The 23707-nt window shown below is 39.2% G+C and overlaps 1 protein-coding gene across 2 annotated transcripts; it reads left to right on the top strand.

Moving 5' to 3' along the window:
- Positions 1–519: 519 nt before the first annotated feature.
- On the top strand, positions 520–22970 carry LOC149829495 (uncharacterized). 2 transcript variants are annotated; one of them, XM_090015980.1, is made up of 9 exons: positions 520–1041; positions 10601–10647; positions 15280–15464; positions 15799–16012; positions 16139–16447; positions 16512–16589; positions 18808–19521; positions 20294–20700; positions 21800–22970. In XM_090015980.1, the coding sequence occupies exons 1-9, from the start codon at positions 732–734 to the stop codon at positions 22560–22562; spliced, it is 3027 nt and encodes a 1008-aa protein (XP_089872106.1). In that variant the 5' UTR covers positions 520–731; the 3' UTR covers positions 22563–22970. The 2 variants fall into 2 exon arrangements, with proteins under 2 accessions (XP_089872106.1, XP_089872107.1); XM_090015981.1 differs by having other exon boundaries at positions 646–1041; positions 10604–10647.
- Positions 22971–23707: the final 737 nt, after the last annotated feature.

Below are 23707 nucleotides of genomic sequence, written 5' to 3'. Positions count from 1 at the left end.
ATCATTCTATTCTCGTGACAAATTAGTTGTGAGCGAGCGACCGAAAAGCTTTCAGCGGTAAGGAAGGATCGTCGCGCTACACTGGTTGGCCATGAAAGAAATATGCTGGTGACACTAAGTGTTTGCAAACTTTTATATACATGAAAGAAAAAACATGTAGATGTTTAGATGCATAGAGTGACAGAAAATCAATCTCTCGTGTTACACTGAATTTGATAAAAGAAATGCGAAATTTCCCATCAAATCGATGGATCTAAAGCATGGTTTTTAATAAGTCAACATTGATAAAGGCATTTACATGTTTACAACTATAATTTCCAAAAGTGTTCAGAAGGTTTATGTCATAAAACTGTACTGATTTTCAAATATTATATATGTGTGCGCGTGCGTGCGTGCGTATGAAAAGAGGAAGGAGTTTTTTTTTTTATCAGCTAAAAAAAGGGCATGGACGGTCATACTGCGTTAAAAGAGACATAAAAGAAGGGCTAACATAAATATGTGGAGAAATAGCCAAGTCGCATCGTCAACAAGGAAAGGAAAAGAAGGCTTCTTCCCTCGCATTCTCTGCCCTCTTTTCAAGTTTTTTCAAGGCTGCTTGTCCGATCGTTTTATATGCGTGTTATTTATCAACGCACAAAACATAAGACACGAAAAGCGGTTCCCTTTTGGGCCTCTGTAATTTTCTTTGTGCGGTAGCGAAGGAGAAGGGGAGGAGGCATCGGAGGCGAACAATGGCGGAGGAGGAGAACAGAGGAGGAGGAGGAGCTGCTGCGGTGGAAGAAGCCGGGGGCGTCGGGGGGAAGTTGAGGAGCAAGCGTTCCTCTCGGAGGCCCACCACCCCTTACGCCCGCCCGCCTTCCCGACACCGTCTTTCTTCTTCCGCTCCCGAGAACGCTGCCGATCGACCCAGCGGCGGCGGAGGCGGTTGGTTCTCGAAGCTCGTCGCCGATCCGGCTTCCCGTCTTCTCGCCGGCGGCGCCACTCGATTGTTCTCTTCTGTCTTCAGCAAGCGCGCTCCCGCCCTTGCCCTGCCCCAGCCAGGTAGGATCTCCTTCCTATCCCCATCCCCTTTCCATCGTTTTACCTTCTCTCCAGAGTTTTTAGGGCTACTCACTGTTTTTGCCCCTTTTTTCGCCCAAAGTTACGCTTTTCGGTACCTTCTCCCTCTCTTTGATTTGTTGCCCGCCTCGTTTCTTTACTTGTATGCGAGCTCTGTTTCGTTGTTTTTGTTTCTTTCCCTCGCTTTTGCAATGGATCTTCTTTTCGTTGATTGTCTGTGTGTCGAATGCCTCATGGGTATAACAGTTGCAGTTTTCTTGAGGGGCTGGGAATTGGGAAGAGGAAAGACTGCTGAAAATGTTTGTATTAGGCTATTGTGTACAGATGATTCCTTTTCGATTATGTAAAGTAGGCATGTGTGGTGTTTCTCCGTAGAAGAAGGGTTCTGTTGGTGAACAGTGCCTGACCTACGGGCTTTGGCAAACGAAGTCCATTTGGCACAATGTGTGCCATCCACTAGGTAGAGCAGGCCGTTTTCAAACTTGATTGATCGGGATACTTGTATATATTTTTGCTAGCACAGTTCGAGGCTGCACTAAGTGTATTCCCAGCTCCTTCATTTGATTTGTTTTTCATGTTCATCAGAATCCATGCTTATCTAACCATGCATGGAGTAGAGATAACAGTTTCTGGTCTAGGAAAGATGCCTCAAGGCTCTCAAGAAGGAGATAGGGTATTTAGTTGTTTCTATTGATTATTGAACCGTTGGTCTCCACGTCAAAGTTGGGAAGAAGATTGCTGTTCAAATTTCATGTTATTAACAATCATCAAAACAATTCAAAGCATGATCATCCTGCCAAAGATCATCATGATCCTCATTGCACATGATGATGTAAAGGACTCTTAATCTCTCCATTTTCACCATCACATTTGCATACACTCAAATCATCATGCACCCACACCCAGAGCTTTTGCCGATGTCTAGTAAGTATCATACTCGTAGCAAACTCATCCAAGTTGATCAATGAACCACCTATCGTCCTTAATCCATTACCAATTGCATCAACTATCCACCAATGACCTGTTAGACCTGGGAACCAGCAAGATTCATTTGAAATTGGTCAACTTAGTATCTTGTTCAATCAAAAATCAATTTACCATGATGGCTAGGTTCAATATATTGAGTGACTTGGCATGTGTTTTCAAGTGTCCTCGGTTCTCATTACCTGTGAGCATTTGTTGAAAATGAATTAGAATAAATGTTCGTTGAATATCTCTTGATCATTTCAAGGGTATAAAATCAGTTTTTCATTTTCAAGAAAATCATGTCTATGCATATCCTTCTTATGAGGTTACTTTCTTCTAGGCTGCAAGACATAACCTTTATTATATATGAATTGGATAATGGAGAAAGGGAGACTCTATCTTTTGTGTGTGTGAGTGTGAAAGCTTATACTTCATCGTATTTGAATAGATATAATTTATTTTGTTAGAAGGTGATCAAGAGTTGCTGTCTTTATGGAAAGCTTGCAACTCGGATTCATTAGTACAACATCGTTGATAGGATAGTTAGACATCACTATAGAGGATGGGTTCACGCTGTATGGCATTTCCCCTATGTCACATGGGTGCGGCACTTTCAAAACCCTTGGGTGCGGGGGTGCGGCAAAAAAAAATATTATATAATTTTTAAGTTTTATCAGTTAACAACATTAACACTAATGAAATAAAAAAAACAATTATCACAATATCATCAAATCAATTCATCATGCATGCAATAAATCAAATTAATAATCTACAATTCTATTCTACAGGACTATTAGCTCTAGCTTTACTACGATTATTCGAGTAGCAAGTACCATCAAACAAACTATAACTGATTTAATGAGCCATTTGCATTTTCACAGTTTGAATTAGTTCATACTTACACATGCATGGCTTCATCTTTGAGACAAGCATATGACTACTGGCAGGATCAACCAGGTAGCATCCCTCGTAAACGTCGCAGCACTGGCCCAAAGGCCGCGCAACTGCGAAGCGTCGTCCGTCGATTCCGACATTGAAAATATCAGTGCAGGAAGGAGAGCTGTTTCTACTCCCCACCTGATCCAACAAATACTGAACATCCAAAAGGCCACATAGCGACAAGGGGAGGGGCTGAGCCCCCTCCCTGCGCTCCCTGTTGGCAGGGGAGCGGCCAAGCCCCCTCCCTGCACCCTCTTTGTGCAGGGGAGGGGCTGAGCCCCCTCCCTGTCCTCCCTCTTTGTGCAGGGGAGGGGCCGAGCCCCCGCCCTGCGCCCTATTTGTGCAGGGGAGTGGTCGATCCCTTTCCCTGCGCTCCCTGTTGGCAGGGGAGGGGCCGATCCCCTCCTTGCGCACTCTGTGTGCAGGGGAAGGGCCGATCCCCCTCCCTGTCCTCCCTCTTTGTGCAGGGGAGGGGTCGAGCCCTCTCCCTGCACTCTCCGTTGCCAGGGGAGGGGCCGAGCCCCCTCCTTGCGCCCTCTTTGTGCAGGGGAGGGGTCGAAGAGGAGAGCAGAGGGAGTCAGAGAGGAGAGAGCGTACCTAAGGAGGAGAGGTCCGGCGGCGGCATCGGGGTTTGGCGGAGGCTTCAGGAGGAGAGGAAGGGAGGATTAGGGCAAAAATTTGCCGTAATCCTCCACTCGGCAACACATTTACTGGGCAAATATTTTTTTTAAAGTTTAAAAAAAAAGATACAAATGAGTTTGGGTGCATTGACCCCACCGAGGGTCGGGTTGACCGCACCAGGTGCCGCACCCGCATGCGCACCCGTGTCGCGTCGTGTCGACGCGGGTGCGACACCCGTTTTGCCTAGTCCCTGTGACATAGCATTTCCCTAAATCAACAATCAATAGAAGTGGTAGCATGTGCATGGAGGGATAAAGAACATGTTTTGAGGGGACTCAAGTGTTAAATGAGATGGCAGGAAAAATAAATTGGTGTAGGAGATGAAACTTATCACATAGTTAGTATCTTCTTAGAACAAGGGTAAAAAATATATCATAGAAAGGAAGATATGGAATTGGACTATTCAAGGTTTATGTAGCAGAGATCACCATCCCTTCCTTGGAATTGGACTACAACAACAAACAACAACAACTACGCCTTCATCCCAAAATAATTGGACTAGAGATAAGAAATTTGATATAGTTGGGATCGATGTTGTAATTATCGTATCAGAACTAGTATTGGACATGCCACATATACGGGTGTATCGTAGGATATGGGAAAAAACTTGAATTAAAAATCACAAATAATCTAAAAAATTGCAAAAAAAAAAAAAACTGAGAAAAATCTTCAAAAATTTAAAAATTTCAGAAAAAAATCATAGAATGCAATAGGAAAAAAAGAACATAAATATATGCATTATGAGTAATTAAACATAATCATGCACTAGTAAAACATTTGAAACAAAACTAATAACACTACTACCAAACATTTAACAAAAGTCACAACTCACAAGCATGAATGTTTGATATCAAAGTTCTATATTACATAACAAAACAAAAAAAGAAGCATCCTAATCTATCAATCATAACAAAAACGATATTCAAATGATGGATCTTCTTCTTATGAGTTGTCTTCTTTTTCTCCTTCTTCCACATTTATCTTCGGGCTAGCATAATCATTGTTATCATCATCTACCTGAGCCTCCATCTTAGCTTTTAGTTGCCTCCAATCCTCATCATCATCCAAGACACGAGGTTCTTCTACCCATTCATCCAATATGTCGAGGTTGCCACCACCGATGGGGTCGTAGCTGCTCCTTCGACGTCTTCTCAATTCTCTTGGTATTTGTCTGCAACATTCAAATACTAACTAGAATACAAGTTGTATTAAAGTAAATCCACTAACATATATCTTAATGTTATCTTTTGCTTCAATCTCATGTTGTAGGCAATAAATACAAGATCATTTAATCGTGAGTTCTCCAATGTATTCCTTTTCTTTATCTGGATACACTAGAAAAAGCTTCAATTTCTCTTGCATTCAGTCACTACAACCCTGACTCAATATACGTTGTGCAACCTAGATAATGTAGGAGAATCTCCACCAAACCTATTCCACCATTGATCTGAACCAACAAAAGAAAAACATATCATGAAAGAAATTTCCTACAACACAAAAAATACATAAATATAATAACATTGAATTTTAAATGCATAACTAGATGCAATAAGCTACACAACTGGATTGCGTTCCTTCGTCCAAAGCCTCCTCATTTTGTTCATACTTGGCTAACTCCAAATGAATTTGTCTTTGGAGACTGATCTACATTAAGTTTCTCAATGGGGTTCATGATACCCGTTTATGCTTCTCTATCATATACGAATGTGGGAGGGGAATTTGATGGCAGGATTGAAGAGGCAGTAGCATGAATGTCTAGCAAAAATCCCAATTTTTAGGGTGGATTTGATCTCAAAAAGGGTGGGTAGGCTTATAAATGAAGTTTGGGGAGGGTAAACACAAAAAAAGAGATGTCAAAATCACCATTGAGGGTTAAAAAGTGGCTCTCATAAGTGGTCGATTAGCACTTTTTTCGGTGCTAGAAAAGCAAAAGGAAAATTGGGGTCGGCTCGTATGATACGTGGGTGTATCGTACGATACACCCACGTATCTTATGATATGTATCGTATCGGTATGATTCTTGTAACAAATACAATATGGGTATTGTGTTGTATTGGTTCACCCACCGATACTACGATACAACATATCATATAGTATGATACAATACGATGCTAGGGATGGCAATGGACCGGGCGGAAGCGGGGGACAAGGTCTCCACCCCCGCCCCGTCCCAAAATTCTGCCCTCCATCCCCGCACGAGTTTTGATTTTAACCTCCATCCCCGTTTCATGTCCTCCATCCTTGATTCAAACGAGGCGAGGCAGGGCGGGACCCCGTTTCTCCCCGGTGTACTGTCATCCCTAAATGTATTTTAGCTATTTTACTAACAGGGATCGGGGATGGGGTGGGACGGGGGAAATCATAAGTCCATCCCCGCCTCCGTCCCCATAGGGGTTTTGCTTTTAACCTTCATCCACACCTCCATCCTCGGTCCAAATGGGGCTAGGCGGGGCAGGGCCCTGTTTTCCCCGGTCCACTGCCATCCCTATATGATACTTATAACACTGGTTGGGATGGTGGAATTGAAACAGGAGTGTCAAAACTTATTTGATCAACATCATTTGGAGGCATTATGTTTGTGTTGTGAAACCTTCTAAAGTTTGATATAGTGGCATTATTGTTATGTGGGATAAAAAGTGTCAAGAATCGTGTAGCATTAAGGGAAAAAATGTTTTGGGAAGAATTATGTGGTCTTCATAGTGAAAATTATCTCCCTTGGATCTTGGTAGTTCGTTTTAATTGTACACTATACTCAAAAGATGGTAATAGCCCTAAGGTTATGCAGTATGATGACATACATTTCATATTTCAAAGAATCCTCTCATTGAGAGGAACCTTGTAATTATCCCTATGGGAGGAGCAGTTCTCTTAGTCTAACAAGAGAAGTAATCAATGTCTTAGGAAGTTAGGTAGGTTTGTTTTTAGTCATGGGGCTGTTGATGTTTTCCATTGTTTAGGAATTAAAAGTATGGACTAGCCTAGGGCCATATTGGATCATGGGATGATCCTTAGAGTGGGAAAGGGCAGAATGTTACATGTTCCAGGTTTCCAAGTGAATGTTAGAGAATGGTGGAGAATATAGGAGTAAGGCAGATGTGATTTCACTTGTGGTAAAAAACAGAGTTACCAGAAGCTTCTTAGGTAGGTGGGAAGCGCGCTTCCCGGAAACTCGCTTCGGAAGCGCGATACTTCTCGCTTTCGAAACTTCATGAAAATCTTGATTCTCCCACGCTTCTTCTATGCTTCCCACACACATGGTCTATGCTTCCTATATGCTTTTCTCACTTTTCTTTTCATGTTTTTCATTTATTTCCTCTCACTTCCCATGTACCTTCTCTAAATTGGTAACCATCATTGTTAGATTTTAACAAAAATTTAACTCTTTTACTGAAAAATCATGAAATATAATAGTAATCAAATTTATTTTAGTTTTTATTTGCTTGTTCAATTCTTATTCGGTTACCATATTGCTTCATTTTTTATTCATATTTCGCTTTTAAATTGATACTTTGCTTCCTGCTTCCTATAAATTTTAAAATGCCTTGCTTCTCTCTTCCGCTTCCCGTATCGTTTCCTGCTTCTGCTTCCTAGTTTGGCAACCTTTGTAAAAACTTATGCTCCTTAAGAAGAATATTGAAGATTGAATAAAATTTGAGGTTACAACAAATTTAAGGATATTGAATAATGGAAGGAAATTATCTAAGCTCTAAGAGAAGCAACAGAAACTTGGTTTTTTTTATGAACGCCAGGTTGCTTTGGAAATGCAATAGCTTTTTGGGTTGATGAAGGTATCAAAGATGAAATTGAATTGAAATGAAATGAAGGAGAGTTAATAGTTTGAAATCAGTAAAAATTAAGTGAAGATGGTGGAAAGCATTGATACAGCTATGTTATTTTGAATCATTTTGAATTCCTTTTCAATAATGATCATACAAATGGGGGATATTTGGATGTGAGCTTACCAATGAAGATCTCGAGGAACCAAGCAATATCATTGGAGAAAGCTTTCTATGAGGAAGAGGTGAAAATGGCGATATGAACTTCAGAAAAAGGTAAGTCCTTGGTTCTGATGGATTTACTATGAAATTCTATAAGGTGTTCTATCCCTATTGCAAGACGAACTTGATAGACTTCACTAGTGAATTCCACTCCCAATATAAGCTGTTAAAAGTCCTTAATAGACCATCTATGATTCTTATTCCAAAGGAAGGCATAGAAAATCTGATAGATGTTTTGAGGTTCCATCCGATGTCACTATTAGGAAGCTTGTATAGGATTGTTACAAAGGTTATGGTGAGCATATTAAAGTCGATCATGAAAGACTTGGTTTCCCCTCATCGGTACACTTTCATCCAAGGCCACTGTATTCATGAATATGGTGTGATTGTAAATTTGGTGATCCACTTAATTACTGTCAGGAGGATGCCAGACTTCTTGCTGAAAATCAATTTGTCTAAGGCTTCTGACTTCTGAGTCAATCCATTATTGATATCTGTTTGATTTCCTAATATGTTATTTGGGGAGAGATGGGTATCTTGGATAGGTAACCTGATCTCAAGGGCCTGAATCTCTGTGAGTAAATTGTGAGGGCCACCCCCCTGTTGGCATGTCTAAAGGCCTTAGGCAAGGTTGCCATATATCTCCATTGTTGCTCAACCTTGTTAATGAGGACCTTGAGGCAGTTAGTTTAGGCTTTCTACATGGTGTCACGGTCCTTGGTAGTGATCTAATGAGTGTGATACAATATGCATATGACATTGATTTGTGGCACATTATCAACAACCTAGTTTTGCCACACCTGGTTTATCCTAAAATTTTTTGTAGAGATCCTGGGCTTAAAGATCAATGGAGGCGAATGTGAAGTTGCACTTCACAACGTAGATCTCCAACTTCAGCTTGCTCTTGAAACTATTTTTGGCTGAAAACAATGCCAGCTCCCTATCCTGTACCTAGGTATGTACCTTGTTAAAAGAAAGGTAAAGAATCGTTTTGGGAACAAATGGAGAAGCACCTTACAAGGAGAATCCAGACTTAGGCATCAAGGTACATATGACTTGTTGGCCGCATTACCCTTGCAACACATGTAACAACTTTGATTCCTGTTCTCCTTACAACAATATTGAAATTGCCTAATAGGATAGGGAGGAGATTAGAAAATTTCATGTGCGATATTCGATGGAAAGAGGTGAATGTGGCCAAGGAGGGTTACCTAGTTAGCTAGGAGCAAGTTGCCCTACCACTGTTTTTTTTGGCTTAAACCACTAAATTGGGCCTTGCTTACCAAATGGTCTATGTTGTAGCCACATAGGACAGACTGTGGATAACCTAGTTAGGGCCAAATACACAATAGACAACCTACCTTGGGAGTGGACTATTACTAAGTAGTAACACATGGAAACAAGGTTCACCTATATGGAAGAACTGATTCCCTTATTGGGACATAAAATTTGGTGATGTTAGCAGGTTACAGTTTTGGCAGGACAGATGGTGCAACATGAAAAATTTCCCTGATAGGTTCCCTAAGCTATACAATATTGCAATGGATAAGAAATTCCAAGTTATAGATTGCTGTCGACCCGACAAGTATGGTGTATTGAATTTAGGACAAAGTTTAAAGATGATGAAGTGAAGTAACGGATTAAAATGTTCAATTTGTTGGATTCTTGGAAATCGGGAACAAAAACAAATCCTGCAACTTGCTAGTTACTACAAGTATGTGGAGATATTTTTTGGTGGGTTCATGTTCTATATGAAGTTTGGACAAAATTAATGCACAGGATAACCCTAAAAGAAAAAGCCTGCAACTTGCTAGTTATTGTTATATGTGCTCAGTAGAGGAGGAATCAGCTGAGCATCTTTTACAGTTTTACAGTTATACCCATCCTTCCAAATTGGAATGGCCGGATGTTTCCTCTCCTTGAAACATGCCTCATGCTTGCATATGCTCCTGCTCTGTCTGGCATCCTTGAGGGTAAAGAGAGGCTGTCACATCATATGAAGATGGTGGCCTTTATCGGCCAGTGGCCTTTATCGGCCAGTGGCCTTTATCAGCCTTGGGGGAAAAAGATTTTTAAAGGAAAGACTTCGGAACCATTTTTTATTAATGCTGTTATTCAATAGGATATGAAAGCCTGTGCTATTAAGAAATGGCCTGATTGTGACCTATCTTGGATGGGTCTGCTTAGAATTGGAAATGGAAACTGACCGATAAAGGATTTCTGATTGTAATTGATAGTGACACCTTGTCACCTTGTTTTTCACTGCATAAAAGTTTTTTTCTTTGAAAATGAGAGGATATGTTTTTTAAATTATTTGCTGCATTATTATTGCTGATGGCCATCCCAATCAAAATTTGAAGTTTATAACATTGGGGCAACCAGCTTGAAGGCTTGAATTTATTAGATTTTATGTTCACCTTCATGATTATGTAACTTGTGCCCCTGCAATGGGCAGAAATGGAAAAGTGTAAGACTCAGTTTTATGTTGTGGATCTCGTAATTAATCTCATGAAGGTTTATTTGGAGCCTAAGATGCAAGCAATTTCACTGTTCTGATCAAGAAAATTTTAAATGGATGCCAGTGCTGAATATTTCCATCAATAATCCTCTCGCTCTTTCTCTATTTCCAATTTGTGTGTATGGTTTTAGATAAATGTATCAAATGCTGTAGGCATTACTCCTGCATTGATTCACAAGTCAAGTTGGACAATTGGATCCTAGTCAACTTACTGATAGCAGGCATGACTGGCTTCATTTAATTGTTTTCCTTTTTAGTTTGTCCATGACATCTGTAGTGCATCTCACGATATTAGGATTAGTCAGAGTCTGAACTGAAATACATCAAAGAGAAAAACATATTTAGCAAAGGTTTTGATATTTGGTCTCTTTTTCCTTGAAATGATTTTTTGCTGCATCAGTTTATCTTTTAACAGTTTATTGATACATGTAATATGCAGAAGGCAGAGAAGAGGCAAAACATGATGATTTGACAGAGGCTTGTAATGTAAGTCAGAACTTCTCAAATATGTAGAGCATGCATTTGTTGATTCAAATCTTCATACATTTATTTGTGTTGTAATGATTTTGTATTAAGTTCCTAGACTGAAATTTTATTTATTTTTACAATTTTTCAGTCATCTAAACATTCTGTGTTGTGCCCAGCCTTACACGAGTAGTTAAGGCAGATGTGCAGTTATACAGCTAGAACTCATGGGATGTGTTCAGCAGTTAAATGGGATACCATTTGCTACCCTCGTGGGTAAGGAACCCCCTGGTTAGAACTCATAGGGGGAGGTTGTTTTGACCAAATCTGACCTCATGGATGTGTTCTGCATGGTCAAAATAGTAGAAATCAACTCTTGAATCATAGTTTTTGGACATAAAAACATGTTTTTTTGAGGTTTGAAAATTTGGTACATTGTAGGCCATTGATTTTTCAACCCTCATCAACAACAACAACAACTACGCCTTCATCCCAAAACAATTGGGGTCAGCGATATGAACCAAAAAAGAAATTCATTTTGGGTCTTCCACATGAATCCTTTTCCTCCAATCATTTCTATCCAATGCCATGTCCTCGGTGAGGTTCAAAGCATTCACATCCTTTCCTATCATCTCCATCCAAGTCTTCCTAGGCCTACCCCGACCTCTTTTAACTAATATATTTTCCCATTTCTCCAACCTTCTAACTGGAGCATCATTAGGCCTTCGTCGAATATGTCCAAACCACCGTAAACGATTCTCTCGCATCTTATTTTCAATGGGTGCAACACCTACCTTCTTACGTATCTCCTCGTTCCGAATCTTATCTTTTATTGTATTTCCACACATCCATCTAAGCATCCGCATCTCAGCTACACTCATTTTTTGAATATGATGTCTTTTGGCAGCCCAACATTCCGTACCATATAGTAAAGCGGGTCTAATAGTCATCCTATAAAACTTTCCCTTCAACCGCAATGGCATTCTACGATCGCACAGCACTCCAGTTGCACTTTTCCATTTCATCCACCCAACCTTTATCCTATGATTTACATCTCCATCAATTTCTCCATACTTTTGAATAATGGATCCCAAATATTTGAAATAATCATTCACCGGTATTTCTTGCTCACCAAGCTTCACTACACTCCCATCACTACTTCGTTGCTTACTAAACCGACATTCCATATATTCAGTCTTACTCTTACTCAACTTAAAACCTCTAGCTTCCAATGTCTGTCTCCATAATTCTAACTTAGCATTAACCCCAGCTCTAGACTCATCAATCAAAACAATATCATCAGCAAACAACATACACCATGGTACATTTTCTTGAATTGATCTCGTAAGCTCATCCATCACTATCGCAAATAGGAAAGGGCTTAAAGCAGATCCTTGATGTAACCCAACCGTTATCGGAAAATTAGTTGTCACCCCTCCACAAGTGCGGACATTGGTTACTACTCCTTCATACATATCTTTAATTATACTAATGTACTTGAGAGAAACACCTTTCTTCATCATTGTCCACCAGAGAACGTCCCTAGGTACTCTATCGTATGCCTTCTCTAAATCAATAAAAACCATATGCAAATCTTTGTTCCTCTCTCTATATCTTTCAATAAGTTGTCTAAGAAGATGTATAGCTTCCATAGTTGATCTTCCAGGCATAAAACCAAATTGATTCTCCGATATCGTGACAACCTTCCTCAACCTAGACTCAATCACCCTCTCCCAAAGTTTCATAGTATGACTCATGAGTTTAATACCCCCGATAGTTTGTGCAATCTTGTATATCACCCTTATTCTTATATAAAGACACCAAAGTACTCTTCCTCCACTCATTAGGCATCTTATTTGTTCGCCAAATCAAGTTAAAAAGATTTGTCAACCATTCTAAACCTTTCTCTCCCAAGCATTTCCAAGCCTCGATAGGTATACCATCTGGGCCAACTGCCCTTCTTGATTTCATTTCTTCAAAGCCTCTGCAATTTCTTTCTTTTGAATCTTGCGCATGAAGTCACGATTTATCTCATGAAAAGGAATGGAGAAGTCTCCAAGATCTTGAGCATGACTATCATTAAATAGCTTATCAAAATAATCTTTCCATCTCTCCTTAATCTCCTCATCTTTGACTAAAACCCTTTGCGTTTCATCTTTGATACATCTAACCATACCCAAATCCTTCGATTTCCTATCTCTCATCTTTGCAAGCCTATAAATATCCTTCTCGCCTTCTTTGGTATCCAACTTGTCATAAACCTCCTTATATACCTTAGCCCTCGCGTTTCGAACAGATTTTTCAACCCTCATAAAATCTGTGAATCAATGCAATGGTTAAGAGGGCATTTCTTCCGAAAATGTCGTTACTTGTTAAGAATGAGCTAAGCAATTAGATAATTAGTGAATATGTATAGGGTGACAAACAACTCATACTTTCTTTAGGTGCATCTTTTCTTGAACAATCTTATGCAATTCATCTAGTGTCTGATGGCTTTATCTGAAGTCGCATTCATGGTAGGTTTTTTAACCCTAGAGTTCTTTGCTTGTGCCAAATACATTGTGGACAGGCATCTACACTGATAATCCTGGCCTTCTCGAGTGTACTCTTAAAACATAATAGCTGATTTTATGTTTTTCATGGCTCTATTATTCTTTGTCTTTGCTTTTTGTCGTATATTGTATGGTTGAATGGATATTGAGTAAAAAATCAAATAAATGAAGAGTAAGAAAAAATAATAATAAACAAAATAAAAAATGATGGTGATATCTAGTAGAACATCACAGATACAAGTGTCGTCTACTCTGTCAGATTCCATAGATGTGTTTATCATGGTTTGACGTCTGATTTTTTTATCAAGTTGTCTTTATTGTAAAATCTTGTTTTCTTTATCGTGAAATTTTATTGACGTGTTTAAATGCCACAATCAGTTGATCTACACATGTTCTTCATTAAATGAACAATGAAGATTGCATCTACAGGTCTGATCCATGAGAGAGAGGTTGGTCTGTATGGTCTGAATGTGTATCGGGGAAAGGGAGAAGGCAGAGGAAAGGAGGGAAAGAAATCTAATGGAGCTACCATGTCCATGAGAACATTTGATTGCTGCTAATTTGAGGTCTCACATTGTAAAATACCCTGATCCAATCCGAAGCCTAATGGGTCTAACCAACTCAACCTGAACCCAACTTCTCAACTGAGCGATTCTGAATTCAGTTGGTCGGGCATGGGTTTAGTAGGGGTTGGTGATGGATTGGTTTGGCGAATCTTGGTCATGCCTGTTCTGCCTAAGGGTCAGGTTGAGTCTAAGCCCAGTACCGTCTACTTGTTGATGGGCCACAGGCCTGTCAAGTCTGGTAAAGGTTATGTTGGGCTCAACATAGCGTTCCAAACCCGGGCCCAAACTGGACAGGGTGATGCCATCCGAGCTTAGGTCTTCCAGACCTGATTATCAAACTGATCTCAACGTATCACGAACCTGATTCTTCACCTTTGCTAGTTACAAGTGCTCCATCTGTACTCAAAATACTCGACATTCCTATTGCAAATTCCTGTAGTGTCATGGGGATAGTCATACCACCAATCAGCTCAACGGATAAAAAAGAAATAAATATCTTTAATGCAAATAATACATATATAAATTCGTAGAGAGGAATGCTGGTATAACAATTCACAGAATGCTTTCGGGTGAGGTATGTGCCTATGTGGGTCCCTTCAAGGTGAGCTTAATGCTGAAGTGAGGTGTAAGCCTCATGAATGAATGATTACGTATTAGGGATAAAAATGAATAGGAAATGAAATTGCTGATATGATTTTATTCAGAATAAGCTTCTTTTGAGTAGCAAACATACAGCCAGGTATTGAACCTTGGGATGAGTGTCTTGTCACCATGTTACTGTACTGAATTCTTTTTTAAAGATTCTTTTGAATAGAATAAATGGATATGTGGTACGAAGATGAATGGCTTATGCTGTGTAAGCTCCAGAAAACTTCAGTCTTTGTTTTTTCCCCTTCAAGAGACAAATGAGAGAAAACATTATAATATATGTGGAAGTAACAAGGTGCCAACCCAGGATACAAAATGTCTTAAGAGGGAGCATATGTGTTCATGCATGATTTTGGCATGATAGTTTTGGGTAGGCAATTATTCATTGATGGATTTTGTCTTGTGCACAGGGCATATATTGGGCTGCAAGAAGAATATGCCAAATTCATCTTACATGTGTATGCTGATGCGATTTTGTTCTTATTTTATAGGGTTGTATGGTTGCATCACCATAAAATGTGAGACACTCATACCTGCAACCTAGTTGCCATGAGAGGTTGCTTTTCTGGTTGAATTCTATTATTTAGCCAAGTGTTTTTGTATATGCTGCTGCTTTTATACAGCTTTGTTAGCTGGCTTCTGTTTCTTCATCCATCAGCTCTGGCACTTTGTTTATTCTGGGATTTCATGCAATTCATATTAATTTTTCTCCTGTGATTAGACTGTTGTTTTACTTTTTGTCCTATAGAATTGAAGGTGGACAATGTCTTATAGTCAACTAAGGTCACACTGGACTGAACGTGTGGAACATAATCGATTAATATGCCTGATAGTCAAATTAACTTTTGGATGTTTTCGTGATTTCATTGTTTAATGATCACATACAGCATCTGCAAGAGAGACCCACAGATGGGGAAGGTACCAACAAAGAAATAAAACCCACAGATGCGGCATGTACCAACAAAGAAATAAAACCAGATGCTGGATCCACTAGTTGTGGAAATGCAGAAGGCTCAGAAGGCAACTGGTTTGCTGAATTTGAGCAAGTCCTGAAGCATAAAACAATTTCCAGGCAAGTGTGACTTTTTACCTTGTTCAAATTTCCCTGTGAATATAATGTTAAACTTGTGTTTTCTTGACTGAACCCAAAAAAGAAAAAGAAAAAACTGATGCTTTTCATAATTATAATGACCCAAATCTTGCATAATGCTCTTTTTGGTTGGAGTGGAGTTTTTAAATTGCATACAAAAGGATTATAGTTTAACTGTTCTTGTGATACACTTTTACATCTTTAATAGATTAATATCCCCTTCCCTTTGGATGTTATCTATCCTGTAATCCTATTGTATGATGTTCACGTTTGTGTGAAAGTTTCATTTAAGTTAAGACTGTCAATTACTACACAGGGATGAGTTCAACCACTTGTCAGAGTTTTTGCGCTCAAGGACTATTGATCTTCCTGAAGTTGATATGCGGAAGAGTGAAAATGCAACCATGATAAAAGTGGCAGAACTGTCCAGGAAAAATAGTGACTTAATGATTTCTGTTGATGAAAAACAGAAGACATTGGTGAACAACCGTGTGATTGGAAGCACATCAAGTTCTCTCGTTCCTTCACATGTATGGAACACTAACCTTTTATTTACATGATTCTCTCCTGTAACTCCAAATGCTGGAAGACATGACTGATCTGTGCCACAATCATAGTAAACATGGTTGTCTTCCTTTTTCTGCTATACTTTCTAGGTGCTTGATGATGCTTGTGCGTCACCAGCAGAAATTGCAAAGGCATACATGAGTAGAACTTCAATATATGGTCCCGTTTCTCAGAGTCAGATATTCAATGCTGAAAGAACAACACCCGCTCGTAACTCTTTGACACCAAAAGTGCCAAGGTTCTCGCTGGCACCAAAGTCACCTACATGCTGGCCAGGTGCCATGAGACAGGAAGATCATAGCCATTTTACCCCTATGTCTCAGAGAAGCAGCATCAGGCTCCATAAAATGGCTCAAAGCCATTCTTCTAAATCATTTTATTGGAGTGCTAACGAGAAGGTACATTCTTTGTTCTCATTTCTTGTCTAATTTCTCTATTTCAAAGTGTAACATTTAGTTTCAGGTCATTGGTGAAGGAACTCCTGACCTCCGATCTTTTCAGTGGAAGCCATCTGATACTCCCCTTACTAACGGTATTCAGGTAGCACCTCTTTACTTGGTTCCTATTATACTTGGCATGAATGTTTTTATTGCAAATGTGTTTGTCAACTCTCTATGTATGATCATATTGTATGGACTTTTGCTATTAAACTGGACCTTGCTTATTGTTTCATTCTAGTTGAGATGAGGCCAGCTATCTTTTCAGTCTAAGATGGGAAGTCTTCTGAAGAAAGAATTGCATTTCCTATGAAAATTTTCTTTTAATGTTATTTCTCTGCTAACACATAAAACATAAGAAAAAGTGCTCGGTTCTTCATCTTGCATTCTGAAAATAATCTCTGGTGGTTAAGTTTTGGCGTTACTATTTTGTCCGGTGGCTCATACTTCTTAGTTATGGTTTTACTTTTACCCTTTTTATTCTTCCTTTTGATCCACAAAATTTCGAGTTGGTAGGAATGTCTTTTTTACATTGTACAAGCTATTTAAAACATCCAATGGGATGAGTAAGAGTGCATAAAATAAATCAAGCCATATCCCTTACATCCACTATTGAATCCGCTGAATTGTCTGTTTCTTGTTCTGGGTCTGGTCAGGTGAGAACTGATTCATTGACAGCCCTTTTAACCATGAACTTATCAGAAGTTATCCACAAAATGTCATTCATTAATAGGTTGAACTTGGAATATATATAGTCGGATTTGGACCATAGCCAGGTTTGATATAACTGTACCAGGTGGGATCTAGGTGTAGTTAGACCTTGGCTGAAGCAAATTAGTCTTGATCAAATAAATTTTTTTCTTTTAGCAAAATTTTCATATAAACATATTTGATCTTAACCAAATCTTACTCATATTTATGTATAGTTTATAAACACCAAGTCATCTTCTGTAACAACTTTTTATGTGTCTAAATTCAAAAAAGAAGTCACTAACCGAGTGAGATTCAACTTTGGGTGTTCCTGAGGAAATGCATTTAAACTTTGAGAGGAAAACCAAGTCAATAGACTCAATACATATGCATGATTATTATGTATGGTTGAATCAAGTATAATTCTTCTGATTCTAGGACTCTTGAAATCTTTAAATAAGGAAATCGATCCCAAATTTGAATGTAAAGTAGGATTTTGGTGATCCTAGTTTTACCGAATCCTAGAGTTTCCAGAGCACTGTTTCGGAATCAGGATGTAAACAGGTTTGTTTAGGTCAGACTTGGGTCAGATATAATCAGATGCAGCCTAATTGGATTAGGAGTTGGATGAAGAACACTTACCAAACCCGGATATGATTAATTATTTACCCTAGTTGGATATCTATTTACATGCATTTGGAGTCCAGTCTTGTTGGGTTTAGAGTTAGAATTCGGTTTGAATGTAAAATACTATATCAAAATCCAAATTCCTTTATTAATTGATATGACTTCCCTTACTGAATTTGACTAAATGCATTTGTGTTCAGTTGGATATCCAACCCAAACTTGAATAACTCACATCCCTGGACAGGATTAAGAACTCGGCGATTCTGAGAAGCCTGCTTATAAAATCCTGATTCAAATGGGCCCCTTAATAAAATGGATTTATGGAAGGGTTCATCTCTGACTGGAGTAGCATGGTTTAGTAATACTTTGTATGTGCTTCTTCATCTTGAGGCAATAATCATCATATCTCAATCTCCATGTTTCTATTGGGAGCTGATTGATATTCTGAAATTTTGTTTAAAATACTAATGAAAGAAATAAACTTAAGCCTCTTAGGATTAACTGCCATCCCTGTTAAGATGAACTGCCTCCCCAAGCACTAAAGTGATGGTTGTACTGGCTTTGATCATCTTCAACAAGACACCATCAAATTCAGTTCACGTGGTTGATCTGAACTGTGATGTCAGAGAGATTCATGTCCAAGAATGTGGTGTGGAATAGGTATGCATGATACGAGAAACATTTTGAAAGGACAGTACGAGTATAGACATGTGCATGCACATATTCATCCCTGATTGGGTGCACCACCAGTTGGCACACTACCATTTCCAGTGTATTCAGTCTCAGCTTGGTCAAAAACCAGTGTGGTTGAAACTGTCCACCTTGGACAGTGACATCCCCACTTATTTCCTGCCATGCCAGCCTAAGGGATTGGTTAGGAAACCATGAAAAGTATGCTCCTATTGGGTCTCAGGTACAAGTTACTGAGATTTGTGCTGTCTGCCCAATCCTCTCTCTCTCTCTCAAAACAAATTTCTGATGTTGATATTTGATTTGATGTTTAGACACTGAAGAGGAGGATCCCTCTGGCTGTTGATGTCTCTGCGTCAGTTGGACATATTCGTAGGGTCCGGTCAAAGACTGTTATGATGAGTTCTTCCAGAGGATCTGGTTCTTTGCTTCCTGCTGACTCTACTCCACTATCCTCTGGTTCATATACTGAAAAAAGCTCCTTGCCAACTTATAAGGAGAAAATGGAAGATGGTGCTTATGAAAGTAATGTGTTGAATTTCCCTATCATGGATAGCAAAACGAAAAGGTCCACAATTATCTCGGCTTGCATACCTTCTGAATCTAGCTATATAGGCACAAAGATATATAAGCACCTGGATAGAATGTTTCCATCTCCCAAAGATAAGAAAGTGGAGATAAAGGCATCAAAGGCAGGAGTGGCAGTTCCGCCTACAATGATTCCTGGTATCCAGAATGGGGAAATCCATGCAACAGATTTAAAAGGTAAATCTTCTCATTCTGAGAGTCCCAGCCCTTTGGACTCCCAAGTAGCTAGCCTTCCAGAGAGTATATGGAGAGGCAGCAGCCACCTGCAGATTTTGCCAGAGCTTGCAAAAGCTAATGAAGGTGTTGGTCCAAGAAATGCATCTATTCTGGTTGCTGAACCAGTCTCTAGTGGCATCGGTTCTGACCGTGGTGGTTCTGAATTTGGTTCAAGGGAGCCATTGAACCTTGATAAGCACCGGTTTCAGAATGTTGCACATGAGGTACACAATATAAATTCTTTTGCTTTACACCTCTGCATAATTTGTATTTTGCTATATCCATGCTGTTTTCCTTTGCTTGGTTGTTCAACATGTTCCATGATCTGTCAAGTATTGCTGCAAAACTTCGATTTTTTTTATTCCTTTTTTCCCATAAAGAACTGCTAAATCTGGAAATAGAGATTATGGAGATTTTGTGCATAGTTAGGCAATTTAATTTATTCATTATTCTACCTCTCAGTGGTCATAGTGATAATCTGGGTGTTTATAGCTGCTAGAAACAAATTTGCTGCACCCAAGACATTAGATTGTGCCAGCCAACCTGGACATGGCTAGATGGACCTTGTACGTCGAACTATAATGCTCCGGGCTTTTTCAGCCATCAGTTGTGGCTATTGAAACTTTTTGGCTGCCATAATGCACCAAAAGTATGTGTCAGAGCTTGATCTTTGCAATCTTCTATAATCATGTTATGTATTTAGACTACTTATTCTTATATGCATTGCTTCAGTAATGTGTCCGGATACACTCTTTCTCACATGATCTGCGCTTGATTTGTTTGGATGCTTTGTGGATTCTGTGCTTTCTCACCTGAGAATTTTTGCTTGCCATGCTCTATGTTCTTATTTCTCTTCTAGCTTCTTTTCATGTCTTTTTGTTTCAGAAGTTCTCTGCAATTTAGTTTGGAAAATTTCTGCCTATGATGCAAATAGAAATAGCAAAACCACCACAATTTTTATTGAACACTGTATATTCTGGGGCCAATATATTGTAGGTGTCTTTGAAGACTGACAATGACACATTCAGCCACAAGGGCAAGCAGATCTCGGGGTTGGAGTTGACTGGCATTAGGACAGCGGCACAGGCTCAGCTTCACAATTCTTTAGGCAAAAGCAATATAAATAATATATTATCTGACAAGGCTGGTGAGAAATTTTCAGCATCTGCTGCTGATGGATCAGCATTTACTTTTCCTGTGTCCCCAGTTACTGCTGTGCTTTCTGAGCCACCTCCAACCCCTACAATTACTCCATCCGTGGCTGTCCCATCTTTCAGCTTTGGCTCAAATAACATTGGAAAGGATCTTGTTTTTTCGTTTGCTGCTTCTAGTACTGGAGATGTCAATACTGCAACTACACAGTTCAAGTTTGGTATGAACAATAAAGACAAAGTATCTTTCAGGTCAGTTGTTGTGGACTTTCCTTGTTAATTTTTCATAGCAACTGTCACACGGACACTCCATTTTCCCTCCATACCTATGTCAACGCACGTCCACACCTGGAGACACCATTTTACCCTTTGAGCATACAAGTTTGTATTCAATTTATAGTTATATTTTCAGTTTATAACTTTATATTTTCAGTATATAATATATTTTAGATATAGCATATATATTCAGTTTATTTTGAATTTATTTTGTATTTATGTGATATATATATATATATATATATATACACACACACACACACACATATATATATACATAGCCGAGTCCCCATATCCACATTTTTTGAAATTGCCTCCGTACCTGCACCCGTACCCGTACCCATGTGACATAGCATAGCAAGCTAATATTTGGCCTATTTGACCCCTGCCTGTCATGAGTCTGGGTTTTCATCTTCGAGTCGACATCTTGTGACCCACTGGCTAAGGTGGCGCTGTGCCTCACCTGATCAGATGGGGACTTGAGCCAGGATTTGATAGTTGAATCTTGGATCTCATACTATTGGGCTGTGATAAGAATCCCTTCTGGACTATGACCAAAGTGTTGCATGTCAAGATAAATGAGCAGTTTATGTTATTACTGTTAATTGCTTTTGCGAGCATATGGCCATGCATGTGCATTGTTACTAAGTTCATGGGCCGCAGATTCAGTAGAAATGATCAGAAAGTATTTCCCCATGATCCCGAAGAATGGCTAAACATTTTAAGCTATTGCTGGTTGTCATAATGTTGTCTTTGAAGTGTCATTTATGTTGTTTGATTTAAGGCATTTGTGAGCTTTGGTTAGCACTTGTTATACAATTAAAGTTCTTTTGATGCTCCGAATTCTATTCCATAGAACGGTAAACCTTATTTCACTTTCTGTCATGGTCTCATTTTTTTTTCAAATGGTTTCCTGTTGGATAATTACTGTTCATTTTGGAGAATATCTTTTCTACCTGAAGCAATATGTATAAGCATAACCTTCTGCCAACATGATTAAGTCTTCAAGAAAAGTACTATTTTGTACCTTTGATGGTCTCTTTGTAAGTGCTTTATGCTTACTTTGCTGCTGCAGCTCTGCTGTTTCCGCTCTCACCACCTCGCCATCCTTGCAATCAACAATGGGGCTTGAACACCAGGACCGGATAAAGAATGAGGGAAAAAGTTTATCAGGAACATCTTCGACAATGTTTTCAAAATTATCTGCACCAATCAGTGCTATGGGTTCAGATACTTCAAACATAAATAAAATCTGTGTTACCCTTGGTTCTGGCTCTACAGTTTCGTCTCTCTCCAACGTAGGCAAAAGCATCTCATTTTCCTCACCTTCAATTCAGTTTGCCTCCTCATCTGGTTCTTCTATGTCAACGAACAATGCTGCACAACCTGGTCCCACTTTTAGTCCTCTGTTTGGGTCAACTAAACAAACATTTTCTTTTTCTAATCCATTTGCTTCTGGAGGATCGTCTGTACCTGCATTTTCATTTTCTTCAGCACTGCACAGTTCAAATTCTGCTGTACTTCATTCCAAAGGTGGTTCCCTGGATATTGGTTCAGCACCCTCACCTCCTGTGAACGATCAAATCAGCAAAGAGAAGAGCAATTCTCAGACATCGATTCCTGTCCCATGGTCGTTTAATTCTCAATCAAGTTCAGCCCCTTCAAGTTCTGGTTTCAGATCCCCTGTTGTGTCAGTGCCCGGTCCACCCATTTTCGAGTTCAGCAGTCCAACACCCAGCGTCGGGCGGGGGTCCTCAGAAGGTCCGTCAGCACTGGCTTCTGGAGATAAAGCTGGTAGGAAATTTATCAAAATCAACCGCGATAAATTAAGAAGGTAGAGAAAAAAGTTGTATCAGTTGGTAATTCCTGACTTGAGTTGCAATCATACCGGACATCGGCAGCGTTGATGTTTATAAGCTGCCCATAAAGATCCCGAAGTTGAGATTCAAGCATAACATGAATGAGAAAGAAGTTGAATAATCTTGCAAGGGATGGTGAAGAGGATAATCAGGTTGTACCCGCAAGTGGTTGGTCGTTGGTATCCCCACCCAGTGTGATGAGCATATATGCATACAAGGATTCCAATTTGAATATTTTGATATTTTTTTGTTTTTGGGCTTAGCTAGGTAATGCGGGAATTATCCGTTTAGCTGTAATCCGAGTGGACCATTCATTGGGGAATCTGTCTTGAAGAATTCTGGCCAAGTTGCCATTACTTTACACAGTTAAAATATCTGAAGTTTTTTCATTTAGGCAACAACCTGTTTACTGACGCTGGTTTTCCATGGTAAATGCGAATCAAGATAAGGTTCTACCAAATTGTGATATGCAACCTAGATTCAGATCCATGACTAGCCTAACCCAGCTTATCTCTTTAGTTAAAAAAAGTCGTTTTTGTCAGATCCAATACAGTAGGCCCCATTTTTTGATAGTCTCTCTCTCTATATAATCACTGGAATATGACAACTGGAAATATGAGAACTAATTGTCATTAGCTATTTTCATGGATTTTTTGACTTTTTCTCTTGAATCTAACCGTACGGATGTGATGTGCATACTTAGATTTATAAGAACCTGCTCTTGAATCATCGATTTTGATGCATAAACAGATTTTTTTTTAAGGTTTTAAAATCAATGTCTCATAATTTTCATAAATATTCAATCATTCAAAAGTCACATTTTTTTATTGAAAATTCATCATCCAATGGTTGATTCCTAGCAAATTCACCGTGCCAAGCACATCAACATGGTTGGATTTGCAAAAAAAAAGTGTTGGAAATGCCCATATTTTTAGTTACTCGTATATATATATATATAGATAGAGATAGATAGAGAGAGAGAGTATATATATGTACCGAGAGAGAGGATGGTAATTGGGCTTCCAAGGGTTTTTTCAACCTTGAATATTTATGAAAATTTTAGACCATTGATTTATTAATCCTTATGAAAACATACCTGTGTATCAAAATTGGATGATCCAAGG

Source organism: Nuphar pumila, chromosome 8 (assembly GCF_984573655.1).
Source record: "Nuphar pumila chromosome 8, dmNupPumi1.hap1.1, whole genome shotgun sequence".
NCBI classification, from domain to species: domain Eukaryota; kingdom Viridiplantae; phylum Streptophyta; class Magnoliopsida; order Nymphaeales; family Nymphaeaceae; genus Nuphar; species Nuphar pumila.
The sequence above is the reverse complement of the archived record's forward strand: the minus strand, read 5'-3'. Positions and strand labels throughout refer to the sequence as shown.

Excerpts from the sequence above, each read along its gene's own strand:
- LOC149829495 (XM_090015980.1), top strand. The coding sequence starts at position 732 with ATGGCGGAGGAGGAGAACAGAGGAGGAGGAGGAGCTGCTGCGGTGGAA. Across the intron at positions 16,448-16,511 it reads ATTGGAGTGCTAACGAGAAG|GTCATTGGTGAAGGAACTCC; the intron begins GTACATTCTTTG and ends ATTTAGTTTCAG. Across the intron at positions 19,522-20,293 it reads TTCAGAATGTTGCACATGAG|GTGTCTTTGAAGACTGACAA; the intron begins GTACACAATATA and ends AATATATTGTAG.